General features: G+C 43.7%; 1 protein-coding gene across 1 annotated transcript; it reads right to left on the reverse strand.

Annotated features, from left to right (window-relative positions):
* Positions 1-2,568: 2,568 nt before the first annotated feature.
* Positions 2,569-14,849, reverse strand: LOC120060889 (zinc finger protein 646-like). The gene is made up of 4 exons (XM_039010306.1): positions 14,773-14,849; positions 11,401-14,193; positions 8,673-9,779; positions 2,569-4,800 (listed from the first exon to the last, which is right to left on the reverse strand). Exons 2-4 carry the CDS (start codon positions 13,989-13,991, stop codon positions 3,915-3,917), a joined length of 4,584 nt encoding a protein of 1,527 aa, XP_038866234.1. The 5' UTR covers positions 13,992-14,193; positions 14,773-14,849; the 3' UTR covers positions 2,569-3,914.
* Positions 14,850-15,631: the final 782 nt, after the last annotated feature.

Below are 15,631 nucleotides of genomic sequence, written 5' to 3' on the forward strand. Positions count from 1 at the left end.
GAGAAACAAGATTCTCTGGTCTGATGAAACCAAGATCCCTACGGTGAAGCATGGTGGTGGCAGCATCATCATCATGCTGTGGGGATGTTTTTCAGCGGCAGGGACTGGGAGACTAGTCTGGATCGAGTAGACAGATCCTTGATGAAAACCTGCTCCAGACCAGACTGGGATGAAGTTTCACCTTCCAACAGGACAAACGACCCTAAGCACCAAACAAAGACAACGCAGGAGTGGCTTCGGGACAAGTCTCTGAATGTCCTTGAGTGGCCCAGCCAGAGCCCGGACTTCAACCCAATTGAACATCTCTGGAGAACCGAAAATAGCTGTGCAGCTACACTCCCCATCCAACCTGACAGAGCTTGAGAGGATCTGCAGGGAAGAATGCAACAAACTCCTCAAATACAGGTGTGCCAAGCTTGTAGCGTCATACCCAAGGTTGTAGTCGCTGCCAAATGTGCGTCAAAGTACGGAGTAAAGGGTCTGAATACTTATGTAAATGTGATGTTTATTTTTTGTAAATATGCACACAAAGATATCTATAAAGGCAATAACGTAACAAAACGTGGAAAAAGTCAAGGGGTCTGAATACTTTCCAAATGCACTGTATAGTGTATATTAAATATAGGATAAGGCATAAAGAATGCCAAGAAAAACACATTGTGGTGTCAGTTACACATTTCATAATGTACTGGGCCCACACCCTCAAACAAGGTTTTAAACCTAAAGGATCTACGCTTGCTACTTGTGTTTTACAAAAAAAAGTGCCATTAGTGGGACTGAAAATATGCACTATTTTGTACATGATAAGCACCTCATTTTATTTTACACCTTTTCTGGTAAGCATTGCAAACCAAAGAAATACTAGATTTAACTTAATTGCACATTTATGTAAAGGTTATATGACCACAAATTGCTTTTTCCAAAGCACCCCAAAGCATTTCTCAAATAGTGATGGACATAGTGATGGACATCTGCTTCTGGATACACACTGCTGTCAACATGGTTGAAGCAACCAACTGGATGTGGACAAGTTTGAACACTGAAGCTTGTGTCCATGAAACATTAACAGAAATACAATAACCATTCAAATAAAGACAGAAATAAATACTTTGTATTATAAATATAAGTAGGCTAACTGATCAGAGAGAGTAGGCTTTCACAACACGATAATTCTACACTTTTGACTTACATTTTACGGACTGACACGCAAACAAACTCAGCAAAAAAAACGTCCCCTTTTCAGGACCCTGTCTTTCAAAGATAATTCGTAAAAAATCCCAATAACTTCACAGATCTTCATTGTAAAGGGTTTAACCATAAACAATTAATGAACATGCACCTGTGGAACGGTCGTTAAGACACTAACAGCTAACAGACGGTAGGCAATTAAGGTCACAGTTATGAAAACTTAGGACACCAAAGAGGCCTTTCTACTGACTCTGAAAAACACGAAAAGAAAGATGCCCAGGGTCCCTGCTCATCTGTGTGAATATGCCTTAGGCATGCTGCAAATAGGCATGAGGACTCCAGATGTGGCCAGGGCAATAAACTGCAATGTCCATACTGTGAGACGCCTAAGACAACGCTACATGGAGACAGGATTGACAGCTGATCGACCTCGCAGTGGCAGACCACGTGTAACACCTGCACAGGATCAGTACATCCGAACATCACACCCGCGGGACAGGTACAGGATGGCAACAACAACTGCCCAAGTTACACCAGGAACGCACAATCCCTCCATCAGTGCTCAGACTGTCCGCAATAGGCTGAGAGAGGCTGGACAGAGCTTGTAAGCCTGTTGTAAGGCAGGTCCTCACCAGACATGACCGGCAACAACGTTGCCCATGGGCATAAACCCACCGTCGCTGGACTAGACAGGACTGGCAAAAAGTGCTCTTCACTTACAAGTCACGGTTTTGTCTCACCAGGGGTGATGGTCGGATTCGCGTTTATCGTCGAAGGAATGAGCGTTACACCGAGGCCTGCACTCTGGAGCGGGATCGATTTGGAGATGGAAGGTCTGTCATGGTCTGGGGCGGTGTGTCACAGCATTATCGGACTGATCTTGTCATTGCATGCAATCTCAACGCTGTGCGTTACAGGGAAGACATCCTCCTCCCTCATGTGGTACACTTCCTGCGGGCTCATCCTGACATGACCCTCCAGCATGACAATGCCACCAGCCATACTGCTCGTTCTGTGCGCGATTTCCTGCAAGACAGGAATGTCAGTGTTCTGCCATGGCCAGCGAAGAGCCCAGATCTCAATTCCATTGAGCACGTTTGGGACCTGTTGGATCGGAGGGTGAGGGCTAGGGCCATTCCCCCCAGAAATGTCCTGAAACTTGCAGGTGCCTTGGTGGAAAAGCGGGGAAACATCTCACAGCAAGAACTGCAAATCTGGTGCAGTCCATGAGGAGGAGATGCACTGCAGTACTTAATGCAGCTGGTGGCCACAGCAGATACTGACTGTTACTTTTGACCCCCCATTTGTTCAGGGACACAATATTCCATTTCTGTTAGTGACATGTCTGTGGAACTTGTTCGGTTTATGTCTCAGTTTTTGACTCTTATGTTCATACAAATATTTACACGTTAAGTTTGCTGAAAATAACCGCAGTTGACAGTGAGAGGACGTTAAATTTTTTGCTGAGTTTACCTTTGAAAGTTTGAGAAGTCAAAAGCATGTGTTTCGTATTGTAAAGGTTTGCAAAATTTCTGAAAATTGTCATGGGTGATTATGGACAAGAACACCTACAATTCTTATTTGAACAAGACATGGGTGAGAAATGGCACCTGTAAAAATAAAGTAATGCCCAATTCAGACATGGATAATTATCTACAATGCTTTGCACATCAGACATTTTAATGTGGCAAAACCACAGTGCTGGCAAGACCACTGTCCTTGGCTAATGCATTCCTACCTGTGTTGGAGTCGCACCCATTGAGAATGGAATTACAGATTGAGGAATTTCCTTAAATGCTACATAGGATATTTCTTAAGAGTCAAGGTAACATTCATAGAAACTGTGATATCTCAAAGTACACACAGAAATTTAAAATAAGTTTAAAAAAAGAACAGGAATAAATAATTAAATATGTCCATTTAGCATACAAATGTCACTCAAAGGTGTACCCAAATATCACCAACACTAAAACCATTTGATTACCACCAACTTGATTACATGATTTCAGTAAATACCTTTGATATCATCCTCTGGGTAAGACTAGGAGGTCATCCTTATTGAAGCCACATCAGAAAAGGTCAAATTGATCACTTTTCTCTAACCTATGGGAAAATATTGAGAGCAGCCCGCACTTTTGATAAGCTGGGCAGAGAATTGAACCGACGGAGGCACTGAACACAGTAATAGATAGCGAGAGGAAATTACCATTTCAGAACAGCACTTTCCTCATAAAAATATGAGTCATTAATGTGTAAATCAAGCTCACATGCAGGAACTGGGCTGAAGCAGTTTTGTTACGTCAGTCAATTTCCCAACCAAAGTGAACCGTCTACCTTGTGAGGACATTGATACAGTCAGTATGAAAGGAGGTCCATTAGTTCTCACTCCTATAGCGGTAAACGATTCAATGACAATGTGCACTCCGTGCGAAAACAATCTGATAAAGATTTGACGAGACACCGTCGCCTGTGCCCGTCTGGGAATTTTAACAGTGCCACAATCCCTGCTAGAGGTAAGATCGGAAATCCTTCTACCACTCCAAAAGTGTATGACCAAAGCAGAATCAGAAAAATGAAATGTTTGTGAGGCAGCTTTGAAGAGTTCAACATCAAGAGTAAACGCCGTCTCCACTGGGGCTCTGTGGAACGCGCCACTTTACAATTACCGATAGGGGTCCAGTGAATGGGGAGAACAATATAATAAGTATTTGACACGGCGTCCTGACTCAGAGAAAAGAGCCCATGTCCATAAAACTGTTCGTATCCATGCCGAAGGAGGACTCGTAGTCCTGGCCACCACTCTGGTGAATCTTCTGGTGGTGGCGCAGGTTTGACTTGCTGGAGAAGCACTTGTCGCACAGCAGGCAGGAGAAGGGCTTCTCTTTGGTGTGGATCCTCCGGTGGCAGATGAGCTGGGTGGACACGCGGAAGGCCTTGCCGCACTCCAGGCACTGGTAGCGCTTGGGCTCCGTGTGGATGCGCCGGTGGTTCTTCAGCGCCATCAGGTTGGTGAACTCCTTCTGGCACACGGAGCAGGTGAAGGAGCCGGTCTTGTGACTGTTCTTGTGGTTGAGGAGGGAACCTGCATGGCGGTAGGTGCGGCCGCAGTGCTCACACACGTGGCTCTTCTCCCCTATACAGCGCGCCTCGTTGCTCTCCTGCTGGTCGGGCATGCCACCGTGCATGTGGGCAAACGCCGGTACCAGCTTGGGGATGCCTTGGAGCTCCATGGTTTGGTCTAGTCCCGATTCCCAGCCTAGGTCATCCTCCATTTGCATGTTGTGTTGTTGATAATGCCCTTGGGCCCGGTGGTGCAGTTCCTGGTGTTGTTGGTACATGGCTGGGTTGGGGAAGCTCTGATGGCAGGGGCTGCAGACCAGGGTGCAGTCCTTGGAGTGCACCTCCATGTGGTTCTGCAGGTGCGAGATGAGACAGAAGGTCTTGCCACAGTCTGGACAGCAGTGGCGCTTCATCTGGGAGTGGACCTGGAGGGCGAGGGTGTCGGGGAAAGTCTGGAGGCACAAGGTACAGTGGTGGAGGTTTTCGGAGTGCGTCTTTTTATGGTTGAGCAGGGAGCCAGCATGGTGGTACGAGCGTCCACAGAGGTCACACCTGCAGCAGAGAGAATTATTAAAATCTGTTTATGAAAGTTATTTAAATTGGACATAAAGTGGCTTTTTCTTACTGTACCAAAGGCCCACCTAACAAGAAGATCATCTCAGGCGTATCTTTACTAATAGAATTTAACTATGAGGAAATAATTACACACAGATTTACCCTAACACTAAACATAGCCATTAACACAAGAACTGCTAAAGTAGTCATTTGGACTGCTCACGAATAAATAAATAAAAGTCTTACTTTGCCATTTTTTTAAAGTCACCCCTCCCTTAAAAAAAATCCATATAAATACACTGTCGTTGTTACAATCAATAGCACAAACAGAACTGGACTTATAACCAGTTTTAGGAGGGCATGTTTTTTTTGTTTTTTTATCGTTTTGCCCCCGTTACCCCCCCTCCTCCTGACAGTAGGGCCTGTTCCCCTCCTGACAATTAAAGGTGCCCTGCCCAGTTGATAATCACCCTGATAATTGCCTCAAAACTGAACCTAATCAAATCAAAATCCAATTTTAATTGGTCACATACACATGGTTAGCAGATGTTATTGCGAGTGTAGCTAAATGCTTATGCTTCTAGATCCGACAGTGCAGCAGTATCTAACAGGTAATATCTAACAATTCCAGAAACAAAACCTAATACACACAATCTAGTAAAGGAATAAGAATATATAAGTATAAAATATATGGATGAGCAGTGACAGAGCAGCATAGGCAAGATGCAATAGATTATATAAAATATAGTATATACATATGAGATGAGTAATGCGAGATATCTAAACATTCTTAAAAGTGGCATTAAAAAGTGACTAGTGTTCCATTTATTAAAATGGCCAATGATATCAAGTCTGTAGGTAGGCAGCTGCCTCTCTGTGCTAGTGGTGGCTGTTTAACAATCTGATGGCCTTGAGATAGAAACTGTTTTTCAATCTCTGTCCCAGCTTTGATGCACCTGTACTCGCCTTCAGGGTGGAAGCAGGGTGAACAGGTAGTGGCTCGGTGGTTATTGTCCTAGATCTGTTTTGCCTTTCACACATATACAGTGCCTTCAGAAAGTATTCACCCCGTATTAAATCGACCCCCCCCCCTCACCCATCTACACACAACACCCCCATAATGACAAAGTGGGAAAAATATATTTTTTTGTTTGCAAATTTATAGAAAATAAAATATGGCATCCCGAGTGGCGCTGTGCCACTAGAGATTCTGGGTTCCAGCCCCTGTCCCAGCCGATCGCAACCGGGAAACTCATGGGGCAGCTCACAATTGGCCCAGCGTCGTCCGGGTTAGGGAAGGGTTTTGCCGGCAGGGATGTCCTTGTCCCATCGCGCACTAGCGACTCCTGTGGTGGGCCGGGCACAGTGCACGCTGACACAGTCACCGGGTGTACTGTGTTTCCTCCGACACATTGGTGCGGCTGGCTTCCGGGTTAAGTGGGCATTGTGTCAAGAACCAGTGCGGTTGGGTTGTGTTTTGGAGGACGCACGGCTCTCGACCTTCTCCTCTCCTGAGTCCGTACGGGAGTTGCAGCAATGAGACAAGACTAACTACCAATTGGATACCATGAAATTGGGGAGAAAAAGGGGTAAAAAATATATAATTTTTTAAAATTTGAAATAAGAAAATAAATATATTTACACATGTATTCACACTTATTTGGAGTTCACGTGTAGCCAATTCAATTGTTTAAACAGGATTTTTTTTTAAAGAAACACACCTCTCTATATAAGGTCCCACAGTTGACAATGCACGTCAGAGCAGAAACAGAAGTCCAAGGAACTGGCTGTAGATCTGAGATAGAATTGTGATGAGGCCCACTATATCTGGAGAAGGATATAAAACCACTTCTAGAATGAACCAAACTGACCAAACTGAGCAAGAAGGTCATTGGTCAGGGAGGTGACCAAGAACCCAATGACCACTCTGACAGACCTACAGAGTTCCTTGGCTGAGATGGGAGAACCTGCTTGACAATAGTCTCTACAGTACTTCACCAATCTGGGCTTTATGGGAGAGTGGCCAGACAGAAGCCACTCCTGAGAAAAAGGCACATGACAGCACGCCTGGAGTTTGTAAAAAGACATGTGAAAGACTAAGGCAAAAGATTCTGTGGTCTGATGAGCAGCAGCATCATGCTATGGGGATGCTTTTCAGCAGCAGTGACTGGGAGACTGGTCAAGGTAAAGGGAACAATGAATGGAGCCGAATACAGGCAAATCCTTAATGAGAACCTGCTTCAGAGTGTAAATGACCTTAGACTGCGGTGAATATTTACGTTCCAAAAGGATAATGACCCCAAGCATACAGCCAAAGTAACGCTGGAATGGCTTCAGAACAATAATGTGAAAGTCCTTGAGCGGCACAGCCAAAGCCCAGACTTGAATTGCATTGAAAATCTGTGGAAAGACTTGAAGATTGCTGGTCACCACCGCTCCGCATCCAACTTAACAGAGCTTGATAAAATCTGCAAGGAAGAACGGGATAAAATTGCCAAATCCAGATGGGTACGTCTATCAGCTTTGCACAAGATGCCTCAAAGCTGTAATCGCCACCAAAGGTGCTTCTACAAGGTACTGACTCAGGGGTGTGAATACTTATGCAAATTAGATATTTCTGTATTTATTTTTCAATAAATTAGCAAATATAAAAAATAAAAAAGTTAACTTTGTCATTATGGGGTATTGTGTGTAAATGGGTGAGAGAGAAAAATATATTTAATCAATTTTGAATACAGGCTGTAACAACAAATGTGGAATAAGGGGTATGAATATTTTATGAAGGCACTGTAACAGATGAAATATATGAAGTATGTTAGGGAGAATGGGTGAGTTGAGCGAGGGGAAGTGAACTATACATAATTATGTAAGCAATTGTGAATGAAGAACAGGGCGGGCCCTTCTATTGTATTGATCTATTCTAATCTCAAATTGACATCTCTAATGATTATTCTTCTGATTCTGAGCAACAGCCTGAACCTACACACCGGAGGCCTAAGCGCCAGAACGGTGCCCGCCCTACCACCAAACAGTGAGACGGGAAGGGATGGCTCCGCTTGGACTTAATAACAAGCCGGTGACAATGCTGCGGGCAGATTACCAGCACAAAATGTCACCGAGAAAGCAGGCCCTACATATCAAGCAAAAAAACAACAGCAACGCACTCACTAGCTTTAGTTGTTTACGTGACATGGACATGCCCCAACTGATACAACTGCGTGAAGATGCACACCGTGTAAGCGGCTAGCGGACAATTTACTATTTGTTACTGCTGTCATAGACACATTCATTATAAATGCCACTATTTATTTTGTGTTGATTTTCACTATTTATGAAGCACACTTGGGGGCTTATGATGTTCAGACTTCTGATGTTTTCATCATTTGACCGTGCGTCTTCGTGGTTGGGGTATTTATTGATTTTGTTGTTATGAAAATAAGCCGTTACCGCGTTCCAACACATCTGCTTTCTGTTTCATAGTTGTAACAAAAGGGCACTCCACAGATAAAATTCATTGAGCAATTGAATTTGTGTTTTTACATATAGCCTACAGTAACAAACGAATGAAAATGCTATTCTGTTATTTATAATATCTAATGTTACCTAAGTCCTTCATAAACACAACCAAATTATTATATTTGCAATACTACGACATTTATTAATAACATTGCAATCAGAATGACTGCTCATTAGCCCGAAGGGGGGGGGGGGGTCCCCTTAAGGCCCAGAGGTTCTAGTGTTAAAGCCATTTTTTAGAAGACTAAAAAAAAGTGATCATTAATAAGATAATCATTAATAATCATTAATAAGATCCATGAAAAAAGAATCATGCTTTACACAATGAGCTGATAATGAAACAAGTAACTCACGTGAAGCACTTGTCTCCACTCTCTCTGTGATCGCCGTCACAAGCTCTAGCCGAGTCATCCTGGCCCCCCCGGCAGCGGTGCCTCTTCAGCCCAGACTTGCCCTGGAAGCTCTTGCCACATTCTGGGCAGCTGAAGTGGTTGGCCACCCTGGTGTGGACCTTCTGGTGGTTATGGAGGATACTGGCCAACCGAAACGCCTTCCCGCAGGTCAGGCAGACATGCTTCTTCTTCTGTGTGTGGATTCGCGTGTGGTTGCGTAACGCCATGGGGTTAGAGAAGGGCTTGGAGCAGAACGTGCAGCTGAAGTCGCCGGACTTATGAGTGTTTTTATGATTCAGGAGACTGCCCGCGTGGCGGTAGCTGCGATTGCAGATGATGCAGGTGAATGGTCGCTCCTCCCTTTTCAAGGACATACTCGTTTGTCCATCGCTGCCCTCTGATGAGTTTGCCAGTGACCCACAGGTATGGGCTGTCAGTTGGTCAGCGGATATAAACGTCTGTCTGCACTGCTTACATTTAACGTTTCTTGCTCGTCTGCGACCTCTTCCCCTGACCCCTCCTGGCATATCCTTTCTGAGGTGTGCGCAAATATGGCTAGACAACTGCTTCTTTCCCCTAAAGGCCTTACCACAGTCTTGACAACTGTGCTTTTTAATTGAGAAGTGGATGCGCAGGTGGTTCTTCATAGCCAGCTGGTTGGAGTAGGTGTTGTTACAAACAGAGCAGTAGTATTCACCTGTCTTGTGGGAGTTCTTGTGATTGACCAGACTTCCTGCGTGTCGATACGTTCGCCCACATTGGTCACAGGAGTAGGGGCGAGGGTCGCCTGCATCCACTGATTTGACTCCAGTCTGAGCCCCCTCCTCCACACTGGGTTTCTTTCTGTTGAGGGTTGGCCTATGCTTTTTGTGGGTGGTGGTGGCTTGATTGGCAGGTGCATTAAGCAAGCGCATTCCTCCCTCTGACCTCGTGCCATTCGTCTGCATGACGGCCTGAATCTGGTTGTTGAGCTCCTGTATTTTGGCATGGTTCTCCTTGTGAATTCTGAGGTGGTTCAATAGTTGCTTCTCTATCTTGAATGCCTTCCCGCATTCATTGCACGCATGTCTAAAAGATGGGACAAAGAGAGAGGTTAATCCTATGTTTACAAAGCACAGAACAGTCGAGCATGAATGAAGTAAAGACAAAACACAAAATACATTACTGCAAATGGAGACAGGTCTCTAAAGTGCACCTAGATATTTTGCTTTGGGACCTGGGAGCACCTGTGCGACCCAGATAATAATTGTTGTAATAAGCTTCACTGTGCAGTTGTATCCGAGTGCCCCAGAGAGAAAAAAAACGAGCGCAGATTTGTTCAGTCCAACGTCTACATATAATGAATATTAAAGAATGCATCAGTGATTTGTATTTCTTGCAACCTTGTGAAGATGCATCATAGGAATGCCTGGGACTACCACTTTGTGTAGCCAGTTAGCAATGGCGAGGCTTTCCCCATTAAACCTTCCAAATTAAATGTTACCTGCAAAGTAGGCTTACCTGGCAGAATATGATATCATGATGATTTGTATCAAATCGGGTGGTGTCTTGTTTTGCAAACTCTGCTATTAGGCCCTAGGCTGTCATTGTAAATAAGAATTTGTTCTTAACTGACTTGCCTAGTTAAACAAAAATAAATATTGCGCAATGCAGTACAACCACCACCAGCCAAACACCGGTCACTTGAGGTGAGTAATTAAAATGAAACAAAAGGTCTAGTCTCCTGGTGTGGTTTAAGCATTGTTATGGACTAAGAAAATCCAACTGTTGTTTTTCTATTATTTAAAAAATAAATAAAGTGTGATTGAGTGAAAACCTGAAGGGAAAAAAACTGAAAAAACAAACCCGAGAAAACTTTGTGTGTGGCTTTCAGTGTTATGGCGATAAACACTATTGGCTGGTAAAGATTTTTTCCATCTACCTGCCAAAGTGGCTGGTGGACCAAAAATATTGTTTTTAGGCCCTGTTCATAAACCATTTTGCGGGTCGTTCCAAAACCACTCACAGGCATTTGTTTACACCAACAACCTGGTCACTTTACCAGCATATCTAAACATTTGGGGGCACAGAAAGAAAGGAAAAGGGATAGCTTCTTTAGAAGATCAATGATCATAGCAATGAATGAATGCCTGATCTATTGCATGTCGTCGCTTGACGCTCATAAAAAGAGACAATGTACAAATTTCAATGTAACGCATCTCAACAGGTAGTGCTTAAACACAATGAAGAAACCTAATATTCCACAAATGACTGCAATTTCAATGACATGTTTTGTATCAACGTCTTAGCTTTTTATAATAAACATCTTCAAAAAGTAGCTAGAATTCATATGCTATATCTCAATCAATTTAAAAAAAAGATGCATCTTCTGGTGCTCCTAGATTGTATGTTGTGCTCCGAACTTGTGCTACCAATGAACATTTTCAATTTAGAGCATTGAATGTGGACAAAACCAATTGTACAGGCAGTATATCCTTAGATCAGTGTGCAAGCACTGGGTAACTCTTCATTGAAAATGTTAGCTGTTAGGGCACGTTAACAGTGCAATAACCTAAACCTTGAAATGTAATATTACAATTAATTGCATCTCCTAGGTTCTCTGTTTATTTACTTGATTTGTCAAATAACATGGATACTTATCAGTAGAATAGAATATTTCTCTGTGTTATCAATCAGGTTTAGAAATTACCTCTTAACATCAAAGTGGGTCCTCTGATGGTTCTTAAGGGCCAGTAGATTGTAGAAGCGCTTCTGGCAAACCATGCAGCGGAACACTCCAGTTTTGTGGGACTTTTTATGGTTAAGAAGGGAGCCAGCATGTCTGTATGCTCTTCCACACTGATCACACTTGTACTGGCGATCCCCATTGTTTAAATTCTCTTTCGTGTGTCCTAATTCTTTACCGTTGACAGAGCCGCCCATTTCATTTTTTTCAACACCGTTTGCAGATTCACTTTTCACATTTGTTGTACATTGATGGGTCTCAAGATGATGGTAACTGGTGCAAAATATACCACAATTTCCACAGATGCTGCTGTCCACCTCCTCTTTGTGCCTAGTTCCATCACTATTGTCCATATGTATGTGTTTAGCATCATCTGCCTGTGCTTTATTGTGTATGAGCTGATGGGCAAGCATGTCCTGCTTCTTGGCAAAACTCTCTCCGCAAGTACTGCAGATCATCAGACCCCCATCCATCTGATGTCTCTTTCCAGGGTCCTCTTCATTTTCAGCCTCTAGGGAGGACATGGAGGAGGGGCCGGAGCTTGTAGGAGTACCATGGGATTGAGTGTGGCCACGAAGATGGCTCCTCAGAGCCCTCATGCTTGTGTAGCGGTTCCCACACGCTGAGCACTGATAGAGCTCTCCGTCATCATCCTCTTCATCCTCTTCTTTGCCATCACCATTTAACTGCTCCCCATTCTGGCCTTCATGGAAGTCATGTTCACCACAGTACCTTTGTCTAGGGCTGTCATTCAGTCCCTGGAACTCTACATGATCTCCTGGATTTCCCATGGTGCATCGTCCATTAGTGTCCAAGAAGGTTAAGTTACTGTCATAGTCATTTGACATGGCCTCTTGCTGCGGTTGTAGCAGGGGGCATATGTGCAATTTGATTCCTGCGATGTCTGCAAATGTTTCGCCACAGTCTGCACACATGTGACTCTCCATCAGGCGTTCGTTGTGAGGTAGGTGCACAGTTCTGTCCTGGGGAAAGGCGGAGTCAAACTGCACATGGCATGATCCTCCAATGCCGTGTTCACTCGTGTTCTCCTGAGCGAGAGTCATCATATTGCTAGCATCTCCCTCCTGAGAGGAGAAGCAGGCCTGCTGGTTCTCCAGCGTTAGGGGCTCAGAAGAGAGCCAGTCTCCTTCAGAGCTGAGGTTAAAGGAGGACGGATGGGCCCTGTGGATGCGGACATGGCTGCGGAGGGCAGCCATGTGTGGGTAAGTCTTGCGGCAGATGGAACACTGGTAAATGCCTGTCTGATGAGAACGCTTGTGGTTGATGAGACTCCCGGCATGCCGGTAGCTTTTGCCACAGACCTGGCACTTGTAGCGGCGCTCACCGTTTTCTGTAACTGAGGACTTTTCTGCCTTACTTAGATCGTCAGCAGGAATCTCTGATTCCAAGATTAAGGGCTCTCCCGGAGTATTCAAGGTGGATTTGTTACTGGAGTGGTCAGAGTATATTTGAATATCATTGATCTGCTCCCCTTGATGATCAATCAATGGAGTACTGTTTAGAGGTGGTGAATAAAAGTTTGAGTCAGGAGAAGGAGTGACACTAAGGTCATAAGAATCATGATGATCCTCAGATAAATCTTGATCGTGCCCAAAGGACATAGAGGAAGAATTATGCTTTTGTATGTGTTCCTGGAACTCATCATCATTAGGAAACATCACTTGACACAGGTGACAGAAATGCACTGGAACATCCCTGTTCAGGGGTGAAAACTGCTCTGGTGCTCTGCCTGCGTAAGTGACTTCCAAGGAATGGGTGTCTGGCCCACTTTTGGACTTGTTGTGGGTTCTCTGGTGACTATGGAGGGCAGCAAGATTATTGAACTGCTTTAAACAGATAGGGCACTCAAACATCCCTACCTGGTGATACTTCTTATGATTGATCAGGCTTCCATGGTGTCTATATGACTTTTCACACTGATCACATTTGAAAGGTCGATCCCCTGCTTCGAAGCCTAGATTTTCACTATAATTTGCTGAGTTGGGGATAACCTCTGCCTCCTCTTGGCTAAGGTTATTACCAGACACAATATCCATCCCCGTGTCTTGCTGGTCAGCCACCAAGTACGACGGCATTTCAAAGTCATCATGATCTTCAATTTCATCTCTATTCTCAATTGGAGAATATTCTGCAGTGGCCCTCCAACCGGCTCTCCTCTTTGATTGCCCAGAGAGATGGACCTTTTGATGGGTGGCCAGCTGAGTAGCTAGCCTAAAGGCCTTCCCACAGTCCATGCAGGAGTACTTCTTCTGTGATGTGTGGATGCGCAGATGGCTCTTCAGGGCCAGAGGGTTTGAGAGCTTCCTAGCACATATTGGACATTGAAAAGAACCCAACGTGTGTGTTTTCTTGTGGTTAGCCAAGCTACCTGCATGCCTGTAGCATCGGCCACATTCATCGCATTTGAACTTGCGATCTTCTTCTAGCTGGAAGTGACTATCCATGTGTTCCAGAAGGCTTGGCATGTTGGAGCACACTGTGCCACAGTGTTTGCAAGAGAAGCCTTTAGTCCTGCCAGGCTCTTGCATAGCCATTACAGGATAGTACTGCAAATATTTGAGCTAGATAATTGTGGGGGAAATACATCAGATTCCCAGCTCCTCCATATCACAAGAGCTTACATTCATTGTACAGTCCAAATAGGACGGCTGCACAAGAATGGGATCAATTTAGTACCACTCCATTGAATATTAATTTACTTTCTGCGGTAGAATGGATGCAGGTACAACATGAGTGCTGTGGAAAAAATAGAGAACCGATTTGGTTAGTCGTAATCACTTGCAGTCAATGTATTATTTATTTATGGGATAATCGTGGACCATATGCCTACTAACACAATGGGTACAAACATTTATAATACATCCGAATTTAGTTTGTTACTAGCCAATATATATTTTGCCCGATTCAAACTGAAGGTGGCTAACTAAGGCTATATTGTGTCACAATACCCTAGCGCGACTGCTAGCCGCCTAACTATGTCAATAATGTGGGGAAACAACACCTCGGCCAAAACGTAAACATTTTTCTTGTTGAATTCCATTAGCTACATTTCACATGTAACTTAAAAACACGCGCCATTACGGAAAAGTTATCCGTTGGTTTGCGAACAAGCCAATGCTAGATACAATAGCCGCTAGCTAACAAGTAACGGTTAGCATCATCATGCTTAACAAGCTAACGCTAGCTAAACAAACATTGCATCAAAAAATAGAACATTACCCTGTCTTACCATCTATTTGATTATTGCGTCCAGCCAAATATGTTCTGGAATTTCTAATGTATGGTATTTAAATCTAGCACTATGTTTTTACTCACCACAAAGTTATTTATATTCCTAAAAGACCAGTCTTGTTTGATTGTCTTTTTTCTTCCATCCCATTACACATACTTCCTGTTCGTTGCTAGGAAACAGGAAATGTGTACCACAAAATAAGTCCCTCTTCGTGGTTCTGTCATGCGCACATAACTGTGCGTTATCTATAAAACTATTTTCTATTTTCGTGGATTTGCTATGTAAAATTACAAGATGGCCTGCTACGTAAAATGCATTTGAAAACACATATACAAGTACTAAAATGTTATCCATCCCCGTTACAGGTTTACCTCATTCCAAATTAACAATAATCCACGTGACGTGAAAATGCAAATGATTGAAACGTTCCAGCAAAACAGGAGCGTGCTATTTCATTCATTCCTCTGTCTATAGTTCTTTCTAGTAAATCCATTCATGCGGTTCTCCGACGACTTCTCACTAACTAACGCGCACTACAGTCGGAAAAATATGAGCAAATCCATCAAGCGCTATTTTATGTTTGTTACCGCCACGCAAATTCTGCACTGTTGCACGTTCGAGAATAGCCTAGGCTACTGCATGGAAATGAGAAGAAATTGAAGAGAGTCCCAATTTATTTGTCTTATTTAACCAAGGAAGTCACACTGTTGATCTTGCAGGAGTCATTTTGTTTTATGCTCTCATGATTGTGACTGTCAAGACTTGTGTGCCGTAGTTACTTGTTTTCATTGGAACATTGAGGTGTTAGGTGTTTGATTTGATTGCATGTTAATTCAATCTAGCATGGAGTAGTCCTGGGATTACATAGAAGATATATTGTATCTATAACAATGAATTGGAGGTGGAAAAGTATACCTGTTTCTCAATACATTATCTACCAAT

This window comes from Salvelinus namaycush, chromosome 16 (assembly GCF_016432855.1).
Source record: "Salvelinus namaycush isolate Seneca chromosome 16, SaNama_1.0, whole genome shotgun sequence".
NCBI lineage: Eukaryota > Metazoa > Chordata > Actinopteri > Salmoniformes > Salmonidae > Salvelinus > Salvelinus namaycush.